Here is a 27,466-nt window from a genome sequence, read left to right as displayed (position 1 = left end):
GGCTTAGAGAGGTTAAGTAACTTGTGAAACCTGTAGTTTGTGGTGAAGCTGGATTTCCAGCCTGGGTCTGCGTGAGTTCTGAGACATGCTGCTAACTGCTCTGAAAGTTTTTGGAATGTTATATATGTTTTAAAAGGATTTGACCTTTCCCCTCTATTCTCAGCTCCCTATGCTGTCACTCTGGTGTGCTGAATGGTTTTTTTCCCCTTTATGTGAAAACAAGGAAGGGGTTGAGGTTGAGGGGATGGATCATGGGTTTGGAGCCAATAACAGGCACAGTTCTGGTCACAGCTTCAGTTCTCTCCTCTCAAGATCTCTCTCAGGACTAAAACTTACTTCACCTGGATTTTGGTTTTGGCAGCTTTCTAAAGTCTTCTTCCCTAACACTGCATGTTTCATGCTTGCTTCTATAAACCACGTGACTAACTTCATACTGGGTTAAACTCACCTGCTTTAGTCTGAATAGAAATTGGTATACATACTCTGGTTACCAAGTTAGTTCCTATTCCCCATTTACCTCACTAGAAGCACAAACAATATATATGTATTCACTGAGCTTGTGATGTGAGTTTGATTTCTGCTGAAATTATGCTGCTTGAGTATGTTTGGCTGAATTCCAGCCAACAGAAATAAGAGTATTTCCTTATAATTATACATGGGGAGAAAATATATAGGCCCGGGGTAGAGATAAATAATGTGCTTCAGAATAAATTGCTTTTTGGAAGGCGGTTTAAACAGTGCAGCATGGGAGGTCTGCCCATAAGCCATTTGGAAGCGCTTCTAATGCTAACAAGGAGTGTAGGGTTCTTGCAGCTTCACTCTTTTTTTGTCGAAAAGAAGGTGTTTTGGTTCCTTCCAGAGTTACTCACTGGCTGGGTGAAAAAGGAGGGTTACTCTTCAGGTTCTGTTCTTGGATTCCACTTGCCCTTACATCAGTTTTTATAGGTCAGGGATTAAGGGGAAGAATTGACAACAGCAGTTTGTTACTTTAGATACCTGCTCTCCCATGCCTTCACGTTCACACTTCCTTTGTCACCTTGCTCACTCCTTGCACTTTGCAGTGTTAGATACCCAAGATTCTGTCATGTACCTCTTGGGATACAGAGTTGATATGCATTGGAGATCAGGTCTGCATGCTTTGAGTACTGTTAGGACCAATTGTAGAGGAGTTTATTCCAGAGGGCTGGGACACGTAGGAATCAATGAGAAAATGGCACCAGAGGTAACTGACAAGTTAATATTGTACCCAAGGAGCAGAGATGGTATTAGCCGAAAGGCTGATTTCCATCTTCCCTGTGGCTCCTATGGTAGATAAGGTGAGGTAAGATTTCGTCATATGGTCGATCAGCTAACTCTGTAGATCCCCTACCTTTGTTTTGTTGTTTAGTTGCTAAGTCATGCCTGACTGTTTTGCAACTTCATGGACTGTAGCCCTCCAGGCTCCTCTGTTCGTGGGATTTTCCAGGCAAGAATACAGGAGTGGGTTGCCATTTCCTCCTCCAGGGGATCTTCCCGACCCAGGGATTGAACTCGTGTCTCCTGCGTTGCAGCTGAATTCTTTACCGCTGAGCCACCGGGGAAGCACCCCTGCCTTTACCGGGGCCCTTAACACCTAAGATGACCATATATCTGTTTACTTGGGACCCAGTTTCCCCATAGCCCTGATACAATTAGTAGTGCTCTTTCATTCCTAAAAAGATCCTGGTTTGGATGATAAATCATAGGGCCACCTACTCATGATCATAAGAGCTGTCTGGCACTCTGGTAGAACCAAGTCTACCAGAGGCTACTAGTCTCTTCACTCCTTCTATTCCCTGTTGAATGCCTCTGCTGGAAAAGCCTCCAAGCCTCCATTCTCCCCATGTGAGGTCTTTCAGCTGCCACTTTGAAGGTATAAGTTTGAGAGGCAAAGAGGTTGGTTAGTCATTTTTCTCCTTGTCCTAGAAACCACCCTCCTCCCCGCCAAGAAACAGGTTAAAACCATTAAGAAAATGCTAGATCTAGAGGCTAAATTTCCTTCTCCTTTCCATGTACTTCCTCTTATAGTTCTTGTCCTGCTATTCACTTGTACATTCTTTTTTCTTTCTTTTCTTTTTTTTTTCTTTAATATTTAGCTTGCTGGGTCTTCATTGCAGCGGTTGCAGGCTTCCCTGTTTGTGGCTTGCAGGCTCCAGAGCGCACGGGTTTAGGATTTGCAGTGTGTGGGGTTTTCTCTAGTGGTGCTCAAGCTTAGTTGCCCTGCAGCCCGCGGGATCTTAGTTCCCCCACCAGAGACTGAACCTGTGCCCCCTGCATTGGATGGTGGATTCTTAATCTCTGGACAACCGGGAAGTCCCCTTCCTTCATTTCTTTTTTAAAAAACTCTCCCTGTGGGTTGGTTTTTTTGCAGAGTTGATTTTGAGGAAAGGCATTTTGATGAATGATTCTCCACTGAGTTGGAATTTTTTTCCTGAGGTGTTTTTAACCCAAAGTGATGTGATATAGATATTAAAACCATGCTAAAGGCTTAGTTTTATAGTTTATCTGTCTAGTACCAGGTACATTTGGAATAAAAGTTGACTCTTTCAAGTGTATAGGTTGGCCCTGTGAAGAGTTTTCAGATATTGTAGTTTTTCAGGTATTGGCTATATAGAGTGTCTTTGATGCCATGTAATGTCATCATTGAAGAGGTTTAAGAGACCTGGGTTAAAGGCCTGATTTCACCCGTCTTGTGATTTTAGGCTGCTGATGTTCTGCCCCTGTGGAATCATGCAGTTTTATTGCTGAAAAGAACTAATGATCATCTAATGGAACCCCTTTAATTTTACATGTAAGAACATAAAGGAGTAAAGAGGTAAAATGATTAGCCCAGTAGCTCACAACTAGTAAGAAGTACAAGCAAGATTAAAATCTGGGTCTTCTGACGTGGTCCCTCAGTAGGGAAAATAGGTTCTGCATTTATAAAGGACTTCCTCAAAGTGGCTTACTCCACCAATACATTCTGTCTGCAGTTTTATTGTCTCTGAAAGGGATTGTTTTTATTAAGTTGGTGATGCCTCATTATTTTGCAGATGAGTAGTAGAGATTTTCCAGGGTGTAGGCAGACTGTCAATCTGGTTGACTCTCTAGTTTTAATTCTTAGCCTGCCTGTACTTCCTTATTTTAAAAAGTCTTCCAAGAACATTACTCAGGAGGAGGAATTTTTTGCAAATCCAGATACCTGTCAAAATCTTGTTATACAACTTTCCTCATTTCTAAATTTCCATTAAAGTCTTGTATCTAAATTCTGGTTGTGTATTTGGCATTACTCCTTAAAGCTAAGTAACTAATTGGAATCTCTGAGGATTTTTTTTTTTGTTTGTTTGTTTTTGTAGATTTCTTAACTATGTTTGATGGCCTGGTACTAATATTTTATGGCTTCCTGCCATAGGTGGCTGTAGCATGTTTTGCCTTAGACATACTGGCGAGAAACAACTGAAATTGGCATGTTTGGCAACCACCGTCAACTTGATTTAGTCTGAGTTGACCTCTCTGTTTACCTTCCTGGGGTTTAATTGTTAGAAATTGCCTATGAAGGGTAAAAGAAAACTTTATTATATTATTCCTTGCTTATGCAAGGAATTCTGCAAAAGTCAAACAGGCAGTTTTCTTACTTAAAGAAAAAAGTAAAAATAAGAAACTTCACAGAAAGAATGAAGAGCATCTATGCTTTAATCGAGAAAGCATACTGTCCAGGTTAGTTCTCTCTGTGGCAGAAATGAGACAGGACATGAGGACAGTCTGTGGTCTGGGAATACCACAGAATGAATGTATTGTCCACTCTCATAAATTCCCTGTAAATTCTTACTGTTGTTGAGGCCCAGAGAATCTGTTTTTAGTGTTGCCCTAGCTCTGTTTGGGGCTTCCCAGGTGGCTGTAGTGGTAAAGAATCCTCCTACCAATGCAGGAGACACAGGATACCCAGGTTCCATCCTTGGGTAGGGAAGAGCCCCTGGAGTAGGAAATGGCAAACCACTCCAGTATTTTTGCTTGGAAAATTCCAGTGACGGGCTGCAGTTCATGGGGTCACAGAGAATCAGACACAGCTGAGCGACTGAGCACTCAGCAGCTCTATTTGAGGAGCTTTTGTCCTTTGACATTTCACTGCTGCCATACTTTACTATTGAGAATTTCCTGTTGAGTCATACAATTTATCAGATTATGGCACTTATAAGACAGACTTCCCACTTATTCATGTTTTTTAAATGTCATGTGTTAATTATGGGAAATTTGGAAAATAGATATTTAAAGAAAGATCACACCTACTCAGGATGACCATTTTGGACATATGGGACATACTTTATTTAGTCTTTATATGTGTATATTTAAAAAAATGAAATTGAAATTAGGCCACCTCTGCTGTTTTATGTTTTTTCTTAATTTTTTTTCATATATCACCTTGCTATTTAGCATTTTTTCTAAATTGATTCCTTAAAACAGTATTTGAAAGGAAACTTTATATTATTATAATATCCATGAAATCATGAATTTAATATGCTAGGTTTTTTCCCCCTAACTCACGTTAAAATACATAATTATTAAAGTCATTTCTCTACTGTCTGAAATCATCCAGTGGCCTCTGCTTACTACACTTTAGGAGAAACAGGGGCTTTGGACTCAGACATCTTGGATTTGAATCTCACTTTGCCTCTAACTGGAGAAGGCAATGGCACCCCACTCCAGTATTCTTGCCTGGAAAATCCCATGGACGGAGGACCCTGGTGGGCTGCAGTCCATGGGTCACTGAGGGTTGGACATGACTGAGCGACTTCACTTTCACTTTTCACTTTCATGCATTGGAGAAGGAAATGGCAACCCACTCCAGTGTTCTTGCCTGGAGAATCCCGGGGACGGGGGAGCCTGGTGGGCTGCCATATACGGGATCGCACAGAGTCGGACACGACTGAAGTGACTTAGCATAGCATATCATTGCCTCTAACTGGTGGTGTGTTTTTTTTGGCAGGTGAGTTTACCTCTTTGTGCTTTAGTTTCTTCATTGGCAGAATGGGGATATTAGAGAAGATGATCTGTTGGGTGTCTTCGGACTCTATTCTGTGATTCTGATACGGATTTTTCCCCTCTATTTCTGTTTAGGAAGTAGAGACATTTTCTAGGGATTGGTGTGCTAGCTTAGGATTTGAAGACCCTAATTCTATTAAACTCCACTGCTATTAGTCATCTGATTTTAGAGAAACCATTTTATTTCCCAGTGTCCTAGTTGTCTCTTTAGGGTGTTGCTGCCACTTTAATTTCTGCTGCTTCTTTAGTGTAAAGTGTTTCAAACTAGGAGTCGAGGCTTCCTTCATTGAGGCAAACCATTGCCTTACTCTTCACATCCTTAAAATGGGGAATATTTCTGCCTATTGGATATGTGAAAAAATGAGATAATCGGTAGATGAGTGGAATAAATTTCAGGATAAAGATACTAGATAAGAGCAGAGTAATAGGAGAGGTATTACTCCTGTGGCTACTTCTTTGTAGTAAACAGCAAAATTCATGTGATTCCACCTTTTCTCTCCACCCCAGCCTGCACTTGCCATTTGGTTTTTTTTCTCCCTAATTTCAGTTCAGTTCAGTTTAGTTCAGTTGCTCAGTCATGTCTGACTCTTTGCGACCCCATGGACTGCAGCACTCCAGGCCTCCCTGTAAATTGAGTAAACCCTAAACTCATGTTCATTGAGTCGGTGATGCCGTCCAACCGTCTCATCCTCTGTCATCCCCTTCTCCTCCCACCTTGAATCTTTCCCAGCATCAGGGTCTTTTCCAATGATCCATTGAGTCAGTTCTTAACATCTGGTGGCCAAAGTATTGGAGTTTGAGCTTCAGCATCAGTCCTTCCAATGAATATTCAGCACTGATTTCCTTTAGGATGGACTAGTTAGATTTCCTTGCAGTCCAAGGGACTCTCAAGAGTCTTCTCCAACACCACAGTTCAAAAGCATCAGTTCTTCGGCACTCAGCTTTCTTTATAGTCCAACTCTCACATCCATACATGACTACTGGGAAAACCATAGCTTTGACTAGACAGACTTTATTGGCAAAGAATTGTCTCTGCTTTTGATTATGCTTGGTCGTAACTTTCCTTCCAAAGAGTAAACGTCTTTTAATTTCATGGCTGCAGTCACCATCTGCAGTGATTTTGGAGCCCAAGAAAATAAAGTCTGCCACTGTATCCACTATTTCCCCATCTATTTGCCATGAAGTGATGGGATCAGATGCCATGATCTTAGTTTTCTTAATGTTGAGCTTTAAGCCAACTTTTTCACTGTCCTCTTTGACTTTCATCAAGAGGCTCTTTAGTTCTTCTTCACTTTCTGCCATAAGGGTGGTATCATCTGCATATCTGAGGTTATTGATATTTCTCCCAGCAATCTTGATTCCAGCCTGTGCTTCTTCCAGCCCAGTGTTTCTCATGATGTACTCTGCATATAAGTTAAATAAGCAAGGTGACAATATACAGCCTTGACGTACTCCTTTCCTGATTTGGAACCAGTCTGTTGTTCCATGTTTAGTTCTAACTGTTGCTTCTAACTCTTGACCTGCATACAGATTTCTCAGGAGGCAGGTCAGGTGGTCTGATATTCCCATCTCTGTAGGAATTTTCCACAGTTTGTTGTGAGCCACACAGTCAAAGGCTTTGGCATAGTCAATAAAGCAGAAATAGATATTTTTCTGGAACACTGTTGCTTTTTCGATAATCCAGTTGATGTTGGCAATTTGATCTCTGGTTCCTCTGTCTTTTCTATATCCAGCATGAAAATCTGGAAATTCACAGTATGTGAACCGGCTTGAAGAATTTTGAGCATTACTTTAGTAGTGTGTGAGATGAGTACAATTGTACTGTAGTTTGAGCATTCTTTGGCATTGCCTTTCTTTGGGATTGGAATGAAAACTGACCTTTTCCAGTTCTGTGGCCATTGCTGAGTTTTCCAAATTTGCTGGTGTATCAGCACTTTCACAGCATCATCTTTTAGGATTTGAAATAGCTCAACTGAAATTCCATCACCTCCACTAGCTTTGTTTGTAGTGATGCTTCCTAAGGCCTGCTTGACTTAGAATTCCAGGATGTCTGGCTCTAGATGAGTGATCATACCATCATGATCATCTGGGTCGTGAAGATCTTTTGTGTATTCTTGCCACCTCTTCTTAATATCTTCTGCTTCTGTTAGATCCATACCATTTCTGTCCTTTATTGTGCCCATCTTCGCATGAAATGTTCCCTTTCTATCTCTAATCTTCTTGAAGAGATCTCTAGTCTTTCCCATTCTATTGTTTTCCTCTATTTCTTTGCACTGATCACTGAAGAAGACTTTTTTACCTCTCGTTGCTATTCTTTGGAACTCTACATTCAAATGAGTATATCTTTCCTTTTCTTCTTTGCTTTTCGCTTGTCTTCTTTTCGCAGCTATTTGTAAGGCCTCCTCAGACAACCAGTTTGCCTTTTTGCATTTCTTTTTCTTGGGGATGGTCTTGATCCCTGTCTCCTGTACAGTGTCACAAACCTCCGTCCGTAGTTCTTCAGGCACTCTGTCTATCAGATATAATCCCTTGAATCTATTTGTCACTTCTACTGTATAATCTTAAGGGATTTGATTTAGGTCGTACCTGAATGGTCTAGTGGTTTTCCCTACTTTCTTCAATTTAAGTCTGAATTTGGCACTAAGGAGTTCATGATCTGAGCCACAGTCAGCTCCCTCTCTTGTTTTTGCTGATTGTGTAGAGCTTCTCCATCTTTGGCTGCAAAGAATATAATCAGTCTGATTTCGGTATTGACTATCTGGTGATGTTCATGTGTAGAGTCTTCTTTTGCATTGTTGAAAGAGTTCCCTAATTTAGGAACTGCCATTCGACCCCAGTTTTGTGACCTTGGACAAATCACCCAGTTTTAACCTCTCCATGGGCTAATTGCATGCAGCCTGCACTGAAGCCTGCACTTAGCCTGCGATAATCAAGGTGCTGTCTTCTCTTAAAACATTGGGAGATATGGCCAACTTAAGCCTGTACTCCTCTGGCCTAGTAGTGGCTTTCTTTTAAACAAAGTTGTGTAATCTCTCCTCTGCTGTTTAATCTGGCAAGTTTCACTCATTTGCTTTGGTGACTAGCCTCTGGGTACTTGAGAGGCTGGATTGTATGGTGGTAAGGAGCTCCATCTCTAGAGACAGATTACCTGGATTGAGATCCCAGCTCACATTTTTGGTTGCTGTGTACCTTCAGGTTGCTTAGTTTTTCTGTAGTTTCATCTGGATAATACCTGATTCATAGGGTTATTAAGAGGATTAGAAGATCCACTACATGAAAACCCTTAGGATAGTCCCTCACCCAGAGTAAGTTTAACTGATGTTAGCTATTATTTTAGTTCAGATAGCATAATAATTAGCTAACATTTCTCTTCCTGTGTTATTTATCAGGCAGTGGGTCAAGCCCTTCACACAGATCTATCATTAATCCTAACGTGTGTTTGTCCCTTAGTCATGTCCAACTCTTGGCTATCCCATGGACTGTGTAGCCCACCAGGCTCCTCTATCCATGGTATTTGCCAGGCAAGAATACTGGAATGGGTTGCCATTCCCTTCTCCAGAGGATCTTTCCGACCCAGGGATCAAGCACATTGCAGGCAGATTCTTCGTAATCTGAACCACCAGGGAAGTCCAGTAACACTATAGACAGTAAGTAATTATTTTCTCAGTTTTGCAGATGAGAGGATATAATTTAGAGAGGTTACGTAACCTGTCTAAAGGTACATAGGTAGTAAGTGGTACAGTCAATCTCTGCCCTTTTTGAACTGACCAGATGACTCACAGAGACAGAACTGTAGAAACTAGAGCTTTTTTCACGTTCTAAACTGATTTATCCTTGCTTCATCAGCTCTGCTTAGCTTTTTGGGGTCAGAAATTTGGGCACAGCTGTTCTGCTCCCTCTACTGGCTAAAAAGCAGCCCAACAGTTTCAGATAATGCCTCAGTTTGTATCCTTTGTGTTTTTTGCCAACACATGGTTGAAAAGTGGTATCTTTGTACAGGGCTCTTAATACCTTGCCTAAGGAAGTGGGGCAGGGTGGGGGAGAATGTTCACCGCGTCTTCTGACACTGACCTTGAGGGCAAGCAGAGGAAGCAGGCCCTGTCAGAGCGATAGTCTCTGCCTCAGTGATTCCAATCTCCTGTGGGCTTGGGCTGCCATTATCATTTTAGGTACTAAGAACACATCATTTTAAATTATCCCAAGGCACTCTACAAATAACCATTTATGTTAAATCACCAAATATTTATTTATTTTGTAAAATTAAATCCAAAATGAAGATTAAAGATAATCTGGGTGATAGGAGAAGATTCTTTGGTTGAGAATGGTAATGACTTTGAGTGCATAGGTGTAGATATTCTGTTTCCTTTTTTATTGAACTTTGTTCTTTTTTTAATGCTACTGCAGTTCAAGAGCAATGGACCCCACTCCAGTATTCTTGCCTGGAAGATCCCATGGACGGAGGAGCCTGGTAGGCTACAGTCCATGGGGTCGCAAAGAGTCAGACACGACTGAGCGACTTCACTTGACTTTTCACTTTCATGCATTGGAGAAGGAACTGGCAACCCACTCCAGTGTTCTTGCCTGGAGAATCCCAGGGACGGGGAGCCTGGTGGGCTGCTGTCTCCGGGGTAGCACAGAGTTGGACACGACTGAAGCGACTTAGCAGCAGCAGCAGTTCAAGAGAGTTCGTGCTGCTGGCAGAGAGAGGTCGTGCTGCCTGTTGATATCTTAATGAAAAACACAGAGGTTCCCTCAGTTATATTTCTTTTCTGTGGATATCCCAGCACATCCTGGAGAGTTTTATTTTCTTTTTTCTATCATGAACATTAATATATATATATATATATATATATAGGGATGTCCCTGGTGGTCCAGTGATTAAGTCTTCACCTTTCAATACAGGAGATGAAGTTTGATCCCTGATTGGGGAGCTAAGATCCCACATGCCCCCTGACCAAAAAGCCAAAGCATAAAAAAGGATACAGTATTGTAACAAATTCAGTAAAGGTTTTAAAAATGGTCCGCATTAAAAAAAATCTTTAAAATATATTTTTTAAAATTTTTGGTAATGTGCAAGCATATACAAAAATGTAGTATACCCATCTATAACAATTAATATTTTATCACCTATTCACCTCCATTTTTTTCTGGAATATTTTAAAGGAACTTCCAGACATTCACCACTTAACCCCATTAGAGAATGCATCCTTAACTGATAAGAAGTTTTTTTCTTTTTTAACATGACCACAATACCATTACTATACCTAAAAGATATAACAATGTCATGCAATATTTAAATAGGAAGAGATATATAGAATTTTACAGTGTGTTGGTAGTTTGTTAAATTTGCTTCTAATCTTAGTTTTTTAAAAAAGAAACAAAATTTTACACATACATTTGAGGTCCCCTTTTACTGTTTGTGTTTATTCTTAAATAATATGATGTTTTGCATATTTAAATACTTAATGTTTTCCTTTATATATCCTTCTGAAACTTGTTTTTATTACTTAAAATTAGGTTTTCAAAGTTTATTCATTTTGGTACATGTATCTAGCTCATTTAAAATGCTGGGTACTGGTTCCACTGAGCTTAGATTTTATTTGTATTTTCATCCCAATTGTTTTATTGTTCATATATTGATGGATATTTATGTTATATATTTTTTTTTCTTTGCTATTATGAACAGTGAGGCAGTGGACATTCTTGTATGTTTCTTTGTGCCATTTTGAAAGAAGAGATCTATAATTTAAATTTGTCTAATTACTGTAGAGGTTGAGATCCTCTGTAATATCTGTTGTCATATTTGCCTCTTTTCCTAGTGGTTTTCAAAATTGATTTGTAGAAATTTTTGTGTTTTCTTCAAAATAAGCCATGATCAGTTTTGTGTGTTGCATTTCAGACAGTCCCTTCTTGGTCCCTGTCTCTGCTCCAGTTAAGTTGATTTCTGTTTTTCTTCCTGTGGTCCTTTGTTTTATTCTTACCTACTATGTTTTGAGTTTTGCTACCAAGGCAGAGAATCCTTTCAGTTGTTCATCAACTGAATTTGCTTTGTTTTTCGTTTTGTAATGCAAACAATCTACAATAGTGGTTAAGAGAATGGGAACTATGGAGTCTTTTTACTATTTCCTTTTGAATCGTGAAAGTGAAAATGAAAGTCGCTCAGTTGTGTCGACTCTTTGTGACCCCATGAACTATACAGTCCATGGAATTCTCCAGGCCAGAATACTGGAGTGGGTAGCTGTTCCCTTCTCCAGGGGATCTTCGAAACCCAGGGATCGAACCCAGGTCTCCCGCATTTCAAGTGGATTCTTTACCAGCTGAACCACCAGGGAAGCCCTTTGAATCTTGACTTAACCAACCACTATATTTACTGTTGTTGCCTTGGCAAGTTATTTAACTCTCTTGTAGTTGACCTTATAGTCTATAAAACCCGTGAGAGTAGAGCTGTTATGATCCTAGGTATGTATTTGATGAAAGTCAGGCTCAGGAAGATTAGATTAGAAACATGAGTAAGTGGAAGAAACATGTGGGCCTCTTTATCTTTTAATTTGCGCTTTTGATAGAGAGGTGGGCACAGAAAAATATTTCTCTAAGATACAGAGTAGCAAAAACAGTGCCAAGTCCCTGACCTATGGCTTCAAGTGGTGGGGGAAAACAGAAAGAGTAGAGACTATGTAGAACTCAAGTGCCTATGGTTTGTCCAAATCTACGAAGAGGGAGGAAAACCTCTATATGCCATTTTTCATTAAAATAAAGCAAACAAACCCCCAAACTTTATTTTTATGACTTTAACTTTATAAGAGATGGAATTTGAATAACCATCCCAGGCCAGCCTAGTTGAATTAGGCAAATCATAAACAAAGAACATTGTGGGTCATAGTTAAGGGATCATTCTGGTAGACAAATGAAATACTTTGGAGGAGGACACAACTTGATTTTGACCAACAATGGAAGGAAGAAGAATCCCAAGAAACAAAGGAACTCAAGGAATGAAGGCAGCTTCTTTCTAGAGGAGGGAGAATTAAGTTTGATTTGGCTACTCTGTTTTCTACTTTTTTTTAACTAAAAGAGGAAATATGTTTATGGCAAAATTAAAACATAATGATTTTTCCAACAGTATATACCCAAAGAACAGAAAGTAGGGGCTTGAACAAATATTATACATCCATATGCTCTTACCAATGCTATGCACAATAGCCAAAAGGTAGAAGCAACCTAAATATCTATAGATGGATGAATGAACTTAAAAAAATATGGTATGTGTGTAATGAAATATTACTCAGCCTTACAGAGAATGAAATTCTGGTATGTGCTACCATATGGATGAACCTTGAAGATGTTATGCTAAGTGAATAAGCCAGACACAAAGGGACAAATATTATATGATTCCATTTATATAGGAGTACCTAGAGTAATCAAATTCATAGAGGCAGAAAGTAAAATAATGGTTACTGAGCACTGGGGAGAGATATCGTTTATTGGGTACAGAATAAGTATTGGGTACAGTACTCAAACTAAAAGTTTGAGATGATGTAACAGTTCTGGAGATGGATAATGGTGATGTTTGCACAACACTGCAAATATACTTAGTGCCACTGAACTGTACACTCATAAATGATTAAAATGCTGCATTTTCTGTTATATATATTTTATCACAATGAAAAGTCTCCCAGCAGCCCTAGCCTAGAAGTGATGTCCACTGAAAACAACTTCTTTTACAGCCACCTAGATATGCAAATACAAGCATAGACATGCAAGCATAAGCATGTTAATTTAGTGTCTACTCTTTGGAGCATTCCCTTAGGTGCTAGAAAGTCTGCAGTGAACAAAACTGACAAGGTTCCTGCTATCATGGAGCTTTTTAAAAATTTGTTTTACACAAAAGGATGTTGGTATGCATACTATTTTACACTAAATGTTTTTCCCCTGACAAAGACCTTTGGTCATCTTTCTGTGTTAGTTCTTATAGACTTACTGATTTAGTGGTTGTGTCTAGTGGTACGCTTTTGTATGATTGTGATACAGTTTGTAGCTATTATATTGAATGGAGAAGGGGAGGCGAAAGTATAGAACTTACTATTTTTCTGCCCTGTTGTAAGTTACAGTTTTATTAGGAATATAATATAGGCTTATTATAAAGAGTCAAGCTGTGCCAAATCTATGAAGTAAGAGTAAAAACTTTCTAATAGGTGTTCTATCTCTCTTTTAATCCTACTCCCTGGAAGTAGTAAACCCTTTTAACAGTTCATTGTTGATCCTTCCAGACATGAATAATGCATTTGCAAAAATAAAGAATATGTAGAACATGTATCTGGAGAAGGCGATGGCACCTCACTCCAGTACTCTTGCCTGGAGAATCCCAGGGATGGGGGAGCCTGGTGGGCTGCCGTCTATGGGGTCACACAGAGTCGGACACGACTGAAGTGACTTAGCAGCAGAACATGTATCTTCTCATTCTCTAGGAGCTGGCGCATACAGTAGAATATTGCTCATTCTACTCAGACTATAAAGAGTTGTGCAGAGGAAAGAGCTGAACTGAGCTTCACCAGAGCCAAGTTCTGTCTTGATCCTGCTGCTGTGACAGGCAGTTCCTCAGTTATCCTTTGTCTGGCGTCCCGTAGTCAATGAGATCTCATCAAGGAGAGTGCTTTGGAAACTATTATGCTTTAAATTCTGGGATAATTTCTTTAGAGTTCTTTGATTGCAAGAAGTAGAAAGCAACTCAGGTTCTGTTAGACCAGAAAAAAAGTGGGGAAACATTAGTGGAAGAATTTTAGGTAGCAAATGAAGAAATGTGTAAATGACGGGGTCTCTGGAAATTCAGGAATTTCTGTGTGTCTGTTCAAGATGTAATTGCTGGGGAAGAGTGAGTGACTTAGAAGCCACATGTCCACTGATGATTAAGGGGATAGAGTTCTGGGTTTATGTGGCTCATCAGAGTCTCATGGAGGTGGGGAGATGAAGTTTTGAAAAGTATGGGATTCAGGCTAGAAAAATGAAATATCAGCCCAATGCCAGCTGTTTTAACCCTAGATTCTTGCTCCCCTCTCAAGGAGGAGATGATCGCCGGGTTCTACTGTGGCACATAGAACAAGCTATCCACTCCAGAGTTAAGCCCATACAGCTGAAAGGAGAACATCATTCCAACATTTTTTGCCTGGCTTTCAACAGTGGGAACACCAAAGTATTCTCTGGAGGTGAGCAGAAGGGAGATTTCCCCTTGGGAAATTGACTGTGGCTGGGATTTCAGATAAAGTAATGCTAAAATTACTCCAAATTTTCTTTCCTTTAGCCCATTGAATTGTGGAAATATTGGTTTCCCATAGCTTGTCTTCTCTATATGGTAGCAGTTTAGATACACATATCAGACTAATGTCTGTCTGTCCTTTCTCTCCTTTGCTCTTGTTTCTTTCTATTTTTTTTGGTAGAAAACTTCACATTGCAGTCTGGTACACAGATACATATTAGAAAGAGTACTTAACTGTACTATGTGTGACTCACTCTGATTTTTTTTTTTTCTATTCTGTTTTTAAAGATTTTAAAGGTTGTGATTCCAATTGGTATTATGACCCATTAGTGGCTCCGGTTTGAAAACATGTTCTGTTGGGGTATAACTGGAATGGCTTGCTGTCAAGCCAGCCTCTTGATGGCATCCATCAATCACACTCCTGTCTGACCACTACATTTCTAGGCCTGACCTCTCTTCTGCTTCCATGGTAGCTCAGACAGTAAAGAATCTTCCTGCAATGTAGGAGACCTGGGTTCAGTCCCTGGGTTGGGAAGATCTCCTGGAGAAGGGACTGGCAACCCACTCCAGTATTCTTGCCTGGAGAATTCCATGGACAGGAACCTGGTGGGCTACAGTCCCTGGGATCACAGGGAGTCAGAAATGACTAAGCGAATAACACTCTCTCTGCTGCACTGCAGGCGTCCCCACTGGACATCTGCCTTGTGTTCCAGAAGTGGTCTAAATGCAGCAGATCTAAAGCTGAGGTTTCAGTCCTTCTCACCTGCACAAGGATTTCCTCTTGTTTCATGGATTCCCTTCCTCAGTTAGCACCATTCAAGTAATTATCTAAATAGTTAGGTTTACCTTTTAAGGACCTGCTGACATTGACGCATTTTCAGCCTACAGCAATGACAATGTTATATGGTCCAGTCTTATAGAAATCTCAAAATCCGCGCCAAACGTGTCTTTCTGTCATTTTTACATCTCATAAGTCACCAGTTACTAATATTTTGGAAGCCTCATACTCATCCTTTAGTTTCTGTCCTTTTGCTGTACCTACTGCTCTGATTCAGGTCCTCAGTTTTGGCCTAGACTACTGTAGTGTCCTTCTGTGATTTCTGCTACCAGTATCTCCTTTCTCATTGCTTATACAAGTTTTCTTTGAAAAGTTAAATCAATCCTGTGAACCTTTGACCTTACCCAGTCTCCCTGCCTGGCCTCCTTTTCCTCCCCTGCATATTGTGCTCTAGGTTGCTAAGCCACTTGCCATCTTAAGTGCCATTACTGTTTTTCCACAGGCCATGATTATTGTCCAACCCCACCAATTACCCTAAGCTTCCCATCGGTTAGAATTCTGAGTTTCTGTTCAAGTGTCTCCTTTCCCATAAAAACATATTCCCCATGTACTTTCACCCTGCTCATAAAGGACACAATTGCCCCTTTATTTGTGTCCCCATGGTAGAGCATATCACTACAAGATAACCCGTCTTGTCACTGTTAATTGTTCGTGCAGGTAGACTGAATTCCTCACCTATTTCTCTCAAGCTTCAGCACTTCACACTGTGCCTGTACCTATAAGGCATTGACACGGGTTTGATTTACTTCATATGAACCCACAATAGTTACAGGGAGGACTTTAAGATGACCTAGCCACATCTCTACTGCTTATACTTTTAGCATAGAGTGGGAAATTTTATTACTGTCTTCATTTTGGAGTTTTTATTTGTTAGCTGTATAAACCAAGTGAAGGCAGGACTATACACATCATGAGTGTATAGTATTTTTAGATGCCTTGATGGAATAAAGAGAATGCAAGAGAAAAAAATTGTGGATAAAAACCTTCCCATCATTTAGTATCATCATCATTAAATTGTAATGCTATAAAAGATGATGAGGATGTGAATAGCAGCAAACATTTGTTGGGGGGCCTAGTTCTAGTCTGAATGCTTTTACACTTTTATCTTCACAGTTACCAGGAAGTAGACACAATTATTCCTGTTTTGCCGAGACATAGAAAAGTAACATATTATTCCAGGTCTCACGGATAATGAATGTTTTGTTTAAAAAAAAAAAAAGAACAAACGAGAAAACACTAGCTTGGAGTAGTTGATTGATTTGCCAATGATCACTTATTCTTTTCCTGAAGAGCCATTGTTTTGTTTTTGTTTTTTTTTAATCATTGGATAATGCATTTTGGAGATTATTATTTTGTTATTTCTAGTTGCTATTATGCTTTTAAAAATTCTCTATAAGTATATCCTATCCTTCTTAATGATTTTTATAAACCTTTTTCCTAATTAGCAGTCTTAATTTTTATTAACGCTGACTTTGTTCATTTGTTTTCCCTGAAATCTTTAACATACTGAATTGTAATATGAATGGGACCACTTTTCAGGAATTGTCAAATGTCTGCTTTTTCCCTTACAGGAAATGATGAGCAAGTTATCCTCCATGATGTTGAAAGGTAAGTAGATTGTTGATATGTGAAAGTGATTAACTCTGTTTTTCATATGAAGAAAGGCAGGTATCTCTTTAGACCAAAATAGTTCTTCTGTTTTTGAGGTAAATAGCATAAAATCAACTGTTTGGCTGAAAAAAAGATTTCGGTAATAGTTTTCAAATTAAATTTTGATTTATAAAAAGATTTACAAAGTTGATATAAAATTATAGTTTTCTGGTGAAATTTTAAAGGGCAAGGTTAGAAGGGAAGGAAACACGTAACCCTCACAGTAATTTTATGAGGCAGTACTATTATGATCTCAATTAGGAAACTGAGGCATGGAGATGTTAGGGTCACATGATGTTAGGATCTGAACTGAGGCAGCCTGGCTTGGGGCCACGCATTTTCTCACATGCCGGGCATCGGGAATTCCTCTTCTTCCCTTGCTGGCATCAGGGCTGCTTTATTGTTCTCCCTCACTTTTTGGAAATCCAGCACCACTCCCCAAGTCTGTGCACAAGCAGATGCGTTCTGTAGTAAGTCGAAACGTGAAACTCATGTGTTGAGTCACTTTTTTGGCGGGCACGTGGTAGGGAGGAGTACAGTGGGGATCTTTGTTCCACAACCAGGGATTGAACCTGGGCCCTGGCAGTGAAAGCACCAAGTCCTGACCACTGGGCTGCCAGGGAATTCCCTTGAGTCACTTTCAAACACGCTCAGTTAGGGCAACAAACAAACTTGTTGTGAGGTCTTGTCTCTTTAATAATACCTTTTTCCTTTAACCTGAAAGTTGAATACCTACTTTTTACTTTTTAGTAAATGTAATATCCTTTGGGTTTAGCTGGGTTGACTTTCTCCTGGAAATGAAAAGAGCTTCATTCTAGGAACTAGAGGGCTGGGACTCTGCGCTATTTGTATGTGTATGTATGTGCCTGTGTGCCTCTCTCTGCTCTCTGTCTCTCAGCAGTGAGACCTTAGATGTGTTCGCTCATGAAGATGCGGTGTATGGCTTGTCAGTGAGCCCTGTGAATGACAACATTTTTGCCAGCTCCTCCGATGATGGCCGGGTTCTCATCTGGGACATCCGGGAATCTCCCCATGGAGGTAGGGCCCCTGTGCACAAAGTAGCTGGACTGTGCTGCAGAGTTTGACGTCAGCTTCATCACAGATCCAGTTTATGACTTGAGTAACCTGGGCGGAAGTGCTGTGAAGGGAGAGGAAGCTCACATGGGGACATGAATGTGTGTCTCTGGAGGTCCCATCCTACCCCCCAGTAGTCAGCAGTGAGGCACCTTTGCCAGTCCTCTTCCAGTCACTTGTGATCCACAGACCTTTGCAGTAGTGTAAACACCACAGTGTCTTGTTGTGAGGTAGCCCCAAGGAGTAGAATGTGTGGTGCCTCATTTGTGGGGGGAGCCACAAGGGCCAGCTGTGTGCATGGTGCTGAAATGCACATATTCTTGGTTATTTAAGAGAATGGGGGTGTTGTGCAATTTGTTGTATCCTAGTTCCAGGGTTGTTATTTTGCTGGAAGAACCACAGACCCTCAACTGTGGTTGAGGATCTATACCACCTTAACTGTGTATAGAAACTTAAAATGATAGCAGATACACTCTGTTTAAGGGGGATTGTCTGGGTGAGTTCCTCTTCTGAATGTTTTCTTTGCATCTCTGAAATGTAAAGTGAAGAATTTGTCTTGTTGACTTTCACTGAAGTTCTTCAGGAAATTCTCTTTTTCAGCTCATTTCCTGCAGAGAGATTTCCGTCGCTCTGTCTTCAAAGGCTCTTCTCTCCAGCATACCCTCAGTGCCACCCACAGCCCCACTCTTGGTGCAGCTTTGTCAGCGCCATATCTCTGTGCCCAAGTTACTACCCTGCCTGCCTTGTCTGACAGGCTCTGAGTCTTTATTCTATATGCAGAGCATTTAATATGTTGGTCTGTGCTCATTACTGAGGTCCAGGCTATAGGAGAAGCTTATTCTCAGGGTCAGGAAGATAAGGTAGCCAAAGCAGCATCTGTGGTTGAATGTAATGGTTTGCTTCCTAGATGAAATTCTCCTTTGTCTGAACTGCCTCCTGGCTGAGATGATTGAGTGCTCCCTGTGCCCTCTCCCGTAACAGAGGCCTGTGACGTATTCTGTACGGAATCATAGACTGAGGAGTGCTTTCCACCTACTGCTTCTAAACAACTTCCACAGGATTGAGTCCTCCCAGGCAGCAGAGTGGTTCCTTCCTCACCTGGAGCCAGCTAGTATATGCAGGAGGCTGTAGGGTTTCTAGGGGAAGTTGATGTACATAGGAGCTGGCTGGATACAAGAGAAGTTCAAGTATTAGATGTCTTTTTTTTTTTTTTTTAAGTATTCCAGTTGAAATGAAATCTTAAAATTCTAGACTGAAGCCATTTTCTTTTCGATTTAGGGAGCAATATTGCCAGAAGGAAAAACTGCACTGTTATTTTAAGTCTATATAGTTATAAAACTTAATTTCTAAAGTTGGTAAATTTGGATTAAGGTATAATAATCCTACCAGTAATTGAGTGTGAATTTTTTTTAGCTCATGAGGAATTCAGTTTTACTTACTGTGAAACAGCTTACCTTCCTGGTTACAATGACCATTTCTGTTTTGTTACAGGATCTAAATAGGTGCTGTGTGTATTTCTCAGTATTATAGCTTAAACTTTGTGCATATGTGTTTAAGTTGCTGTGTTCAGACTTTCTGTGTACAGAGGGTGTGTGCCAGGACTCGTGGGGACTTTGTGCGTAAGCATGCTAGTGGGGTAGTTGTTAAAGGCTGTGCTCCTCCTTGCCTTCACTCTCCTCCTTGTCTACCTGCCATTGACCCAGAAGTGCCTGAAGTGGACTGATCAGAATTTTTCTCTTCACAGAGCCCTTCTGCCTGGCCAACTATCCATCAGCCTTTCACAGTGTCATGTTTAACCCTGTGGAGCCCAGGTTATTGGCCACAGCCAATTCAAAGGAAGGAGTGGGACTCTGGGATATTCGAAAACCTCAGAGGTGAGCTCCTTTTATTCAGAAGGTGTGCATTATAAAATGCCTGAACTTTTCCCTGCCTGAACTTTCAAGAAATATAATCAGCCAGCATGTGTTGTGGGAACCTGGTTGGCAGTTGATCTCAGTTGGACATCTCCTAACGTATCCTGGTTTCTCTGAAGCCAGGAGAACTCTATTCCCAACGGGGAGACAGAGTGAAATATCCATACTCCTTGCTAAGGAGAAGTCATAAATTGTAATCTGGGCTCTAGACAGGATCAATTCTAGGCAAACTTTGCAATGGGAAAGCCTTGCTTTAGCACTACCTTCTATCTTTAGGTCCATGGTTCCCCAGATGTATGGAAGGGGAATTATGGTGATTTTTACTACTGAACTGGGGATTCTTAACCCCAGACTGAAGGGGATATGAGCTTCAGGAGAACTGTGAACCCCCGAATTGCATGGAATTTATATTCACCTGAGTGTGTTTTTGTGAGGAGGAAGTTTTTTTTTTTTTTTCTTTCCATTTCTCAAAAGGACCAGTGACTACAACAGTAAAGGTTAAGAGCTACCACTGCAGTGTTAGGGATGTGTTCCCCTTGTGTTTGCGCTATTAAAGAGTACTCTTAGGACAATTCTGAGCTGATCACTTATGGGGGAGTTTCAGACATCATTAAGAGAAATACGTGGATGGGGCAAGTAGGAACCTCTTTCATGTTCCTTAACTCCCATGGGGGAGAGATGACCTTTTATGACACCTATGACCTTTTATGGCATATAAAGCCAAACCTTGCTTTATGAAAGATTTACATGCATTGCTCGCTCTTCTGAAAATTCCATATGGCAGTAACCTCCCACTTTAAGGCACCATTGCAGAAGAGTATCATGCAGAGTAAACAAGATTATGGTTTATTTCATGGGCCTCAGATGAAAGGGGCAATTAAGTACAGAGGATTCTCTTCCTTGGTGATTTTTCAGTCCTAGCTAATTCTCTCCATGGGGCAGTCTGATGAGGCTGGAACTATGGGATCCCAGAAGGGCATCCCTGGTGTTGAGCGGGGATCCTGGAGGCTCCATAGGGCAGCAGAGGTTTCTCCTGCTCGCTGTTGCATGTGCACCTGGCTCTCCCTTTCCCATGTGACAGGAGTGTGTGTAGCGGCAGGGCCCCTGTGGTGCCTTTGCACTGTGTGCTTAGGGAGGCTTGTCCTCTGCCAGCAAGACAGTCTCCTGTGTTTAGCTTTAGCATTCTCTCCACTTTGCGCTCTTCGGGAGCAACTGTTCTGCCTTGTCCATATCACAAAAGGCAGAATTTGGACTAACGATGCCAGCTTTCTCCCAGCCTGCTATCTCCTGTACTGAGAATGAATAGCTGGCAACTGGAGTGAGGCCTGAGCTATTCATCCCCAGTGGAAAGCTTGAGTAGCTCATGATGTCAGCAGTGTCTTGAGAGAAGAGGGCGGTTGAATGTTAATGTTTCTCCTGATTTTCCTCCACCAGCTTCGTACTGTGCATTGTATTTGGGCCCTCCCTTCACTAAACATGGCTTTTTTCTCTTTAAAAAATTCTAAGTGAGATTTCTGCTATATTTTTATAGTAACACTTACTAAATTTAGGGTCTGTATCCAGAAAAATGTAAAGAAAAAGATAAAAAGAAGGTCCTATCTCAAGCTGATCTCTGTTGCTTGTATGTTTTTTAAATGTTTTGTGTCAGTTCTTCTCTTTGCTGATCTCTAGTCACTTTCTCCAAAAGTAACTACAGTGAATAGTTCCTTAGGTATCTGTCAAGAACAAAATTTAATGCATATAACTAGCATAAAGAATACATATCCTTAGAAGAATTTAAACTAAAATAACCACATAATAATACCTTGTTTTCAGCGTCTTTTTTCAATTAATAATATGTCTTGCAGCTTTTTTCGTATCAGCACTTAACAGATCTAGCATATTCTGTTGATGGCTACTTGGTTTTCCATTCATGTGATGGACCCAGCAACCAGACGTCTTGTTTCCTGTTGGGCCGTTATAAACTATGTTTCACTGACCCTGGTCACACATATTTGGCCTACCTTTGCAAAATATCTAGGGAATTGCTGCATCAAACAAAGAATGGATGTTTTTACATCTTTTTTAAATAAAAATTGTCAAATTTTCCCACCACCAAGAAAGGCTACACTGATTTACAAACCTCTCAACTGCAAAGATCACATATATCTCATTAACACGTAGTCCTTCATTAACATGTAAACTGTTACAAGTCTTATGGGGGAAAATATTATGTTCTTGTTTTGATTACTTCATTTATGCATAAGGTTATGTGGTTTCTTTGGTAACCTATAGTTTTCAAAGCCCATATGGGAGAAAAGTCATCTAGTAAAGCTAATTGGCATTCTTGACCGATTGCTTTTTTGGAGTAAAAGGAAGAGCACAGTGCTGTGGAGACTGGGATGTTTTTACCTGTTTTTTCATCTTTTCTAAGGTTCTATGTAATTTTTTGGATACGAGGCAGAAAAAAGCTATGAAATATTCTTGGGGTCCTGTTCTCCGCATCCTGTAGTGTTTGGAGATTAAAGTGCAGATAGTTTCTGTTTGAACTTTCTCAGTACAAGTTGGTGTGGGGAAAAAGAGACAGCCCTTTGTCTTTTCCATATGGGATTAATTATGCTGCGTTGCAGTGGGTGATTTGTCTCCTAACACAGCTGCCTGGAAACCCCAGCCCCCGAATCTTGGGACACTTCTGAATCACCTGGGAGGACAAGCCTAGAACAGGAAAGATGATCTGTTTCAGGGGTACTTTAATGTCTAGGGAGAGATTTTCGAGAATTTGTGAGCACCTTATAATCGCAGGTAAAATGATGTATGCTTGTGTGTCTGAGTGGGCACGTGTGGCATTTTTTTTCTAGGAACGAGGAGAGCTTTTACCAGGTTCTCACAGAGACCCTTGAATCCCAAGGGGATGAGTTGCTCAGTGTTCTAAAGATTCTTGATTTAGAGCCTATTGTGGTTCCTTAGCCGACTTCTCAGTAACTTCCAGCTTGTAGCTTGGGCACATCTGTGCGTTCTGGGCCTGATTGAGTGGCTCACTGGCTTCCTAGAAACAAATATATCTTCGTGGAACAACAAAGGGGGCTCACATTGAATACCTTTTGCTTCCTACCTTACCGTAGGGTTAGTTCCATGCTAGAGTGGTTTTCTTGCCCTGCCCAAGCCTGAGCTGTGTCGCTCCACTTTAGCAGGCAGCCCATAGGAGTGTGGACAGGTTCGTGCTTGTCCCACCGTTGCCCTGAAATAAGCTGGTGAGAGGCCTGGCTTTCAGAATAAAGTGTCAGCTTTAGAAGGGACTTCAGTTGTCATCTGACCTGACTTACTTATTGTACAGATTTTAAACGGAGGCCGAAGAGCTTGATGGTTTAGAGAGTAGGATCTGAAGTATATCCTGGATACAAAGCCAGGCAGTACACCTTAATAGCCGTGGGATCTTGAGCGTGTTACTTTACCTCTCGGTGCCTCATAATAATAAATAATAGCTAACATATATTAAACATGATTTGCTGGGGATAATGACAGTTATATGAATAATTCCTTTTTAATCCTATGACAGCCTTATTAAATTGATTCTGTTATTCTTATTTTTTAATGATAAAGAAGTCAAGGTACATACAGAGAGGTAAAATAACGTGTGTGTGTGTATTTCCTTCCCCCTTTTAAATCAATTAGGGACCCTGTATATCCTAGTTTTCTTTCATCTGTGCTTCCTTGAAATAAAACTTTGTCAAAATTCCTCTCAAGTTTTTCTAATATAGACCTATCCAGCTCTAAAGTGAGTCCTTTAGACTTTCTGCCTCACTTTTCACTGACTTATGGCCCAGCCCCAGTTTGCACACTGACTTTCCAGATTTTTTGCTCTGTTAATTTTTTGCCCTGGACAAAAAACATGCTATTCATTTTTCTGAACATGCTGTTAATTTTTCTTTTGTAAAGTTTAAGAACAGAAGTTGTAAACTAGTTGCCCATAGGCCATATTCAACCCACAGGGATATTTTATTTGACCTACATGATGTAATAGTGTTTAGAAAATTACACAGAAAAAAATCCAAATTTCTAGCATCACTTGAAAAAGTCAAAAGACCTGAAATCATTGGCCCTTTATTCTCATATGGCAACAGCCGAAGCTGAATCAGGGGTTTGTTGCTCTTGGAAACTTTAGGATGCATTACCGGCTCCACCACGCCTTCACGTCTTAACCCAGGAGGTTCCGCTCATTTACATTACTTCCCTGGCCCTGTCATCTTAGGAATTTGAAGGTTTGCTTTGGGGGTTTTAGTGCAAATGAGTGGACCATAGGTAGGTAACCTGAGTACAACGACTGGATAAGAGAAAACTTCACATATAGAAGTATAATCGCAAGTTTGGATGAGGTTTCATTCATTTATATGTAAAGTGATGTCTTGTGATGTCTTGCTTGGTCTATTGCAGTGACCTCTGGGCGGTTTTCAGAACTGAGCTCCTTGAACATCCAAAGCATTAAGGAAAAGTGAAGTTTCCCCGGCTGTCGCTCTCCTTGTCTCACCATTTTCACTGCCTGTTTTAGCTGTCTGCTCACTCACTACTTCTCCCCTTTCTTGTGTCTTTATAGTTTCTGTCAATTTTTGTCAGAAACTATTAGTTCTGTGACAGGTAACAATGTCTTGCTTTGACAAGGATAATAAAGAGAGTGTTTCTTTCCCACTCAATAATAAAACTAGGGCAAGCCAGGAATTCCTGTAGACTTACCTCATAAGCTGGTGCTTTTACGTGTTGTGTAAAGGGGCAGTAAATACAAATTCCTGCTGCCAAGAAGGACTTGCTTGCTCTTAGTAACTCACCTGGCTTTGGGGCCTAGATATCTGTTCTCTGGGCCTGGGCCAATCCTACTTCTATAGAGACCAAATTTAAGTGCAGCTCTGTCTTCTGAACAGCCAGGCAGTCTCTGCCACATTGCCTTTAAGGGCTGCTCATACTGTTGTGGGAAAATAGAGCCCAAGAGTTCAGCTTCAAAGGCTGAAAAAAAAAAAAGCCATTCATGCTCTGCTTTCTCTCTCTTCTCTCCCACTCACCCATCTTCACTTTTTATATGAACCTATCCAGTGCTCAGGCAAATGTTGCATCTATTAAACCCATAATAAAAACTTGTTTTTCCCCTGAAACTATATTCCTTCCTTAAGTTCTTTATTAATGTCACCATCACTCTTGTAATGATCCTGGCTAAAATCCCAGAGTCCCATATGCCTCTTCTATTTCTTAATCCCTCTGCTATAACCAGCTTTGCTCTGTGTTAGTGCCTGCCCACTGTTTTCAGTTCTTAAAGCCTCTGCTCTATTTCAGGTCCCTATTACTCTTTCCATAAGGTGTTGACTTCTAAGGTGTTGGCTAGCTTCTTAACTTGCTCTTGCTTCTGGCACACAGCACATGTCCTTAAACATACATCTGCCATTCCCCTACCCAGGAGCTCTAGAGTCTGCTTCTTATCTTTGTTTATGGCCATATTCCCCAGAACCAGTAATGTGGGATGCTCCAAGAAATTTTTTTTTTTTAATGAATGGATGACCTAGTTTACGGACGAAATGGAAACTTGTTAAGCAAGCAGTCAACCCCTTCTCTGGTGCCAGTGGCCCTTTTCCCCTTGTAGGTTGTCTTCTACATACAAACACACGTAAAGGAAAATTTATCTTTTTCAAATTCTAGTTATCCTTCAAGGTCCAAGATCAAATGGCAGCCCATCGATGCAGATGTCCTTGCTCTATCTCCCTGTGACATTCTCTTAAAGCGTCCTTCCTTTTTTTACTCGCTGTGTCCCCAGCACCTGGCCCAGTTTTGGCACAGAGTATATGTTGAATGAATGAAGCTTTCCCTCACTTCTGGCAGAAAGGATCACTCTATCCAGAGCCTCTGTAAAGTACTTAGGGTCTGTGGCATTCATGTTGCATGTCTTAGTTACTGTTTTTGCCATCATTGATTATCTTCACTATGACTATGTTTTATCTCCAGATAAAAGATTATGTCTTTTCTTTCTAGTGCTCAGAAATTGCTTCTCAGAAAGGAAGCACTTGTCTTAATCTGTACTATTACTTTGCATGTTTTCCTGTGGATTTTTAAAGACATGGCCATGTTTTATATCTGTTGCCTAGCACAATGCTTAGAATGTTATGACCTTCAGTAAATAGTGAGTGCAGTGTTACACTCGTCACGAAATAGTATGTATTTTCAAAGCTAGCTCTCTGTAATGTTTTCATTAACTCCCTAAGTGTAATAGCATGGATCAAAATGTTATCTGCAGAGAATAAACCCTTAGAGGAGGTTGTAAGGGTTCTTGCGGGGCTTTGAACGGTTTTCAATGATTTAAACTAGCGATGTAAGCAAGTCAAGAATTGTGACAAAGTTGCTTTCTAGTGTTTGGGCCACAAGGTGGAGCTCTAGAATCAGTTTCGCTGCAAAAAGACACCAGGGCCCCATTATCCTAACCCAGTAATTCTCAAATTTCAGAGGGCATCAGAATCACCTGGGGAGGTTGTTAAAGTGCTGCTTCCTGGAGCACAGACCCAGAGATTGAGTTGTCATTCCAGGGCAGACCCTGTGAATCTGCCATTTTTTAATACATACCCCAGGTGATTTGGCAACTTTGCTTATCCTGCAAGGTGGAAGCTGTGATTTTTCAGAGGTCTGTGTTGAATTTGCTGCTGTGTTCATTTGGACCCAGGGTCTTCTGGCTTTAGGCCAGAGCCTCCCTGTGTCTATTCATTCTCACCAAACACAAATGTGCCTTTTTATAGCAAGAGGCTTAGCTTCAGACCAGAGCATCTGGGGAATGCCTGGTGAATGTATGGGAGTTGTGGAAGCATGTTCCACTTCATATCCTCCCTTTAATACTTCCCAACTCCTCTTACTCAGGGGGAGATGATACCAGACCCCGACTCTTTTTCTTTAAAAAAAAAAACTTCTTATGTTTAAAAATTCTCTCTCTCACACACACACTGAGAAATACTAAAATAAACTCCATTGCACCTAGCACCCAGCTTAAATAATTAACCCGTGGACAATCTTACTTCATTTATTCTTCCACTGAGATGACTCCATTTCCATGTAACTTTGTATTATTTCCTCTGTAAATACTTTAGTATGTATCTCTGAAAGATATTCTTTTTTAAAAATTGAGATGAAATTCACATGATGTAAAATTAACTATATTCAATAGTTAAAATTAGCTATGTTAAAGTGGAAACTTCAGTGGCATTTAGTTCATTCACAGTGTTGTGCAAGTGCCACCTCTGTCTAGTTCCAAAGCATTTTTATCATTCCGAAATGAAGCCCACACCCATTAAGCAGTCACTCCCCAGAATACTGCTCCCCTAGTTTTGGGCCACCACCAGTCTGCTTTCTGTATCTGTGGATTTACGTGTTATGGCTGTGACCTTTAGTTTGCCTCTTGTACTTAGCGTAAAGTTTTTGAGATTCATCCACATTGAAGCATGTATCAGTACAGTATTTCATTCCTCTTTATGGCTGAATAATTTTCTATTGTATGGATGTATATACCATATTTTGTTTATCCACCTACTGATGGACATTTGAGTCATTTCTACCTTTTCGCTACTGTGAATAGTGCTACTGTTAAGTTTATGATTAAGTATTTGTTTGAATACCTGTTTTTGGTTCTTTTGGTTCCATCCCTAAGAGTGTAGTTGCTGGATCATATGGTGATCCTATGTTAAACTTTTTGAGGAACTGCCATATTAG

At 40.5% G+C, this 27,466-nt stretch overlaps 1 protein-coding gene across 1 annotated transcript in view; it reads left to right on the top strand.

Moving 5' to 3' along the window:
• The window catches only part of DCAF5 (DDB1 and CUL4 associated factor 5), a 94,604-nt gene that overhangs the window by 10,256 nt on the left and 56,882 nt on the right, over positions 1–27,466 (top strand). The window contains exons 2-5 of the mRNA XM_027971948.3: positions 14,091–14,234; positions 16,694–16,730; positions 17,671–17,810; positions 19,591–19,720. Of these exons, the coding sequence (XP_027827749.1) occupies positions 14,091–14,234; positions 16,694–16,730; positions 17,671–17,810; positions 19,591–19,720 (451 nt within the window). The remainder of the gene's footprint in view (positions 1–14,090; positions 14,235–16,693; positions 16,731–17,670; positions 17,811–19,590; positions 19,721–27,466) is intronic.

Source organism: Ovis aries, chromosome 7 (genome assembly GCF_016772045.2).
Source record: "Ovis aries strain OAR_USU_Benz2616 breed Rambouillet chromosome 7, ARS-UI_Ramb_v3.0, whole genome shotgun sequence".
In the NCBI taxonomy this organism is placed as follows: Eukaryota; Metazoa; Chordata; class Mammalia; order Artiodactyla; family Bovidae; genus Ovis; species Ovis aries.
This window is presented reverse-complemented; position numbering and strand designations above follow the sequence as displayed.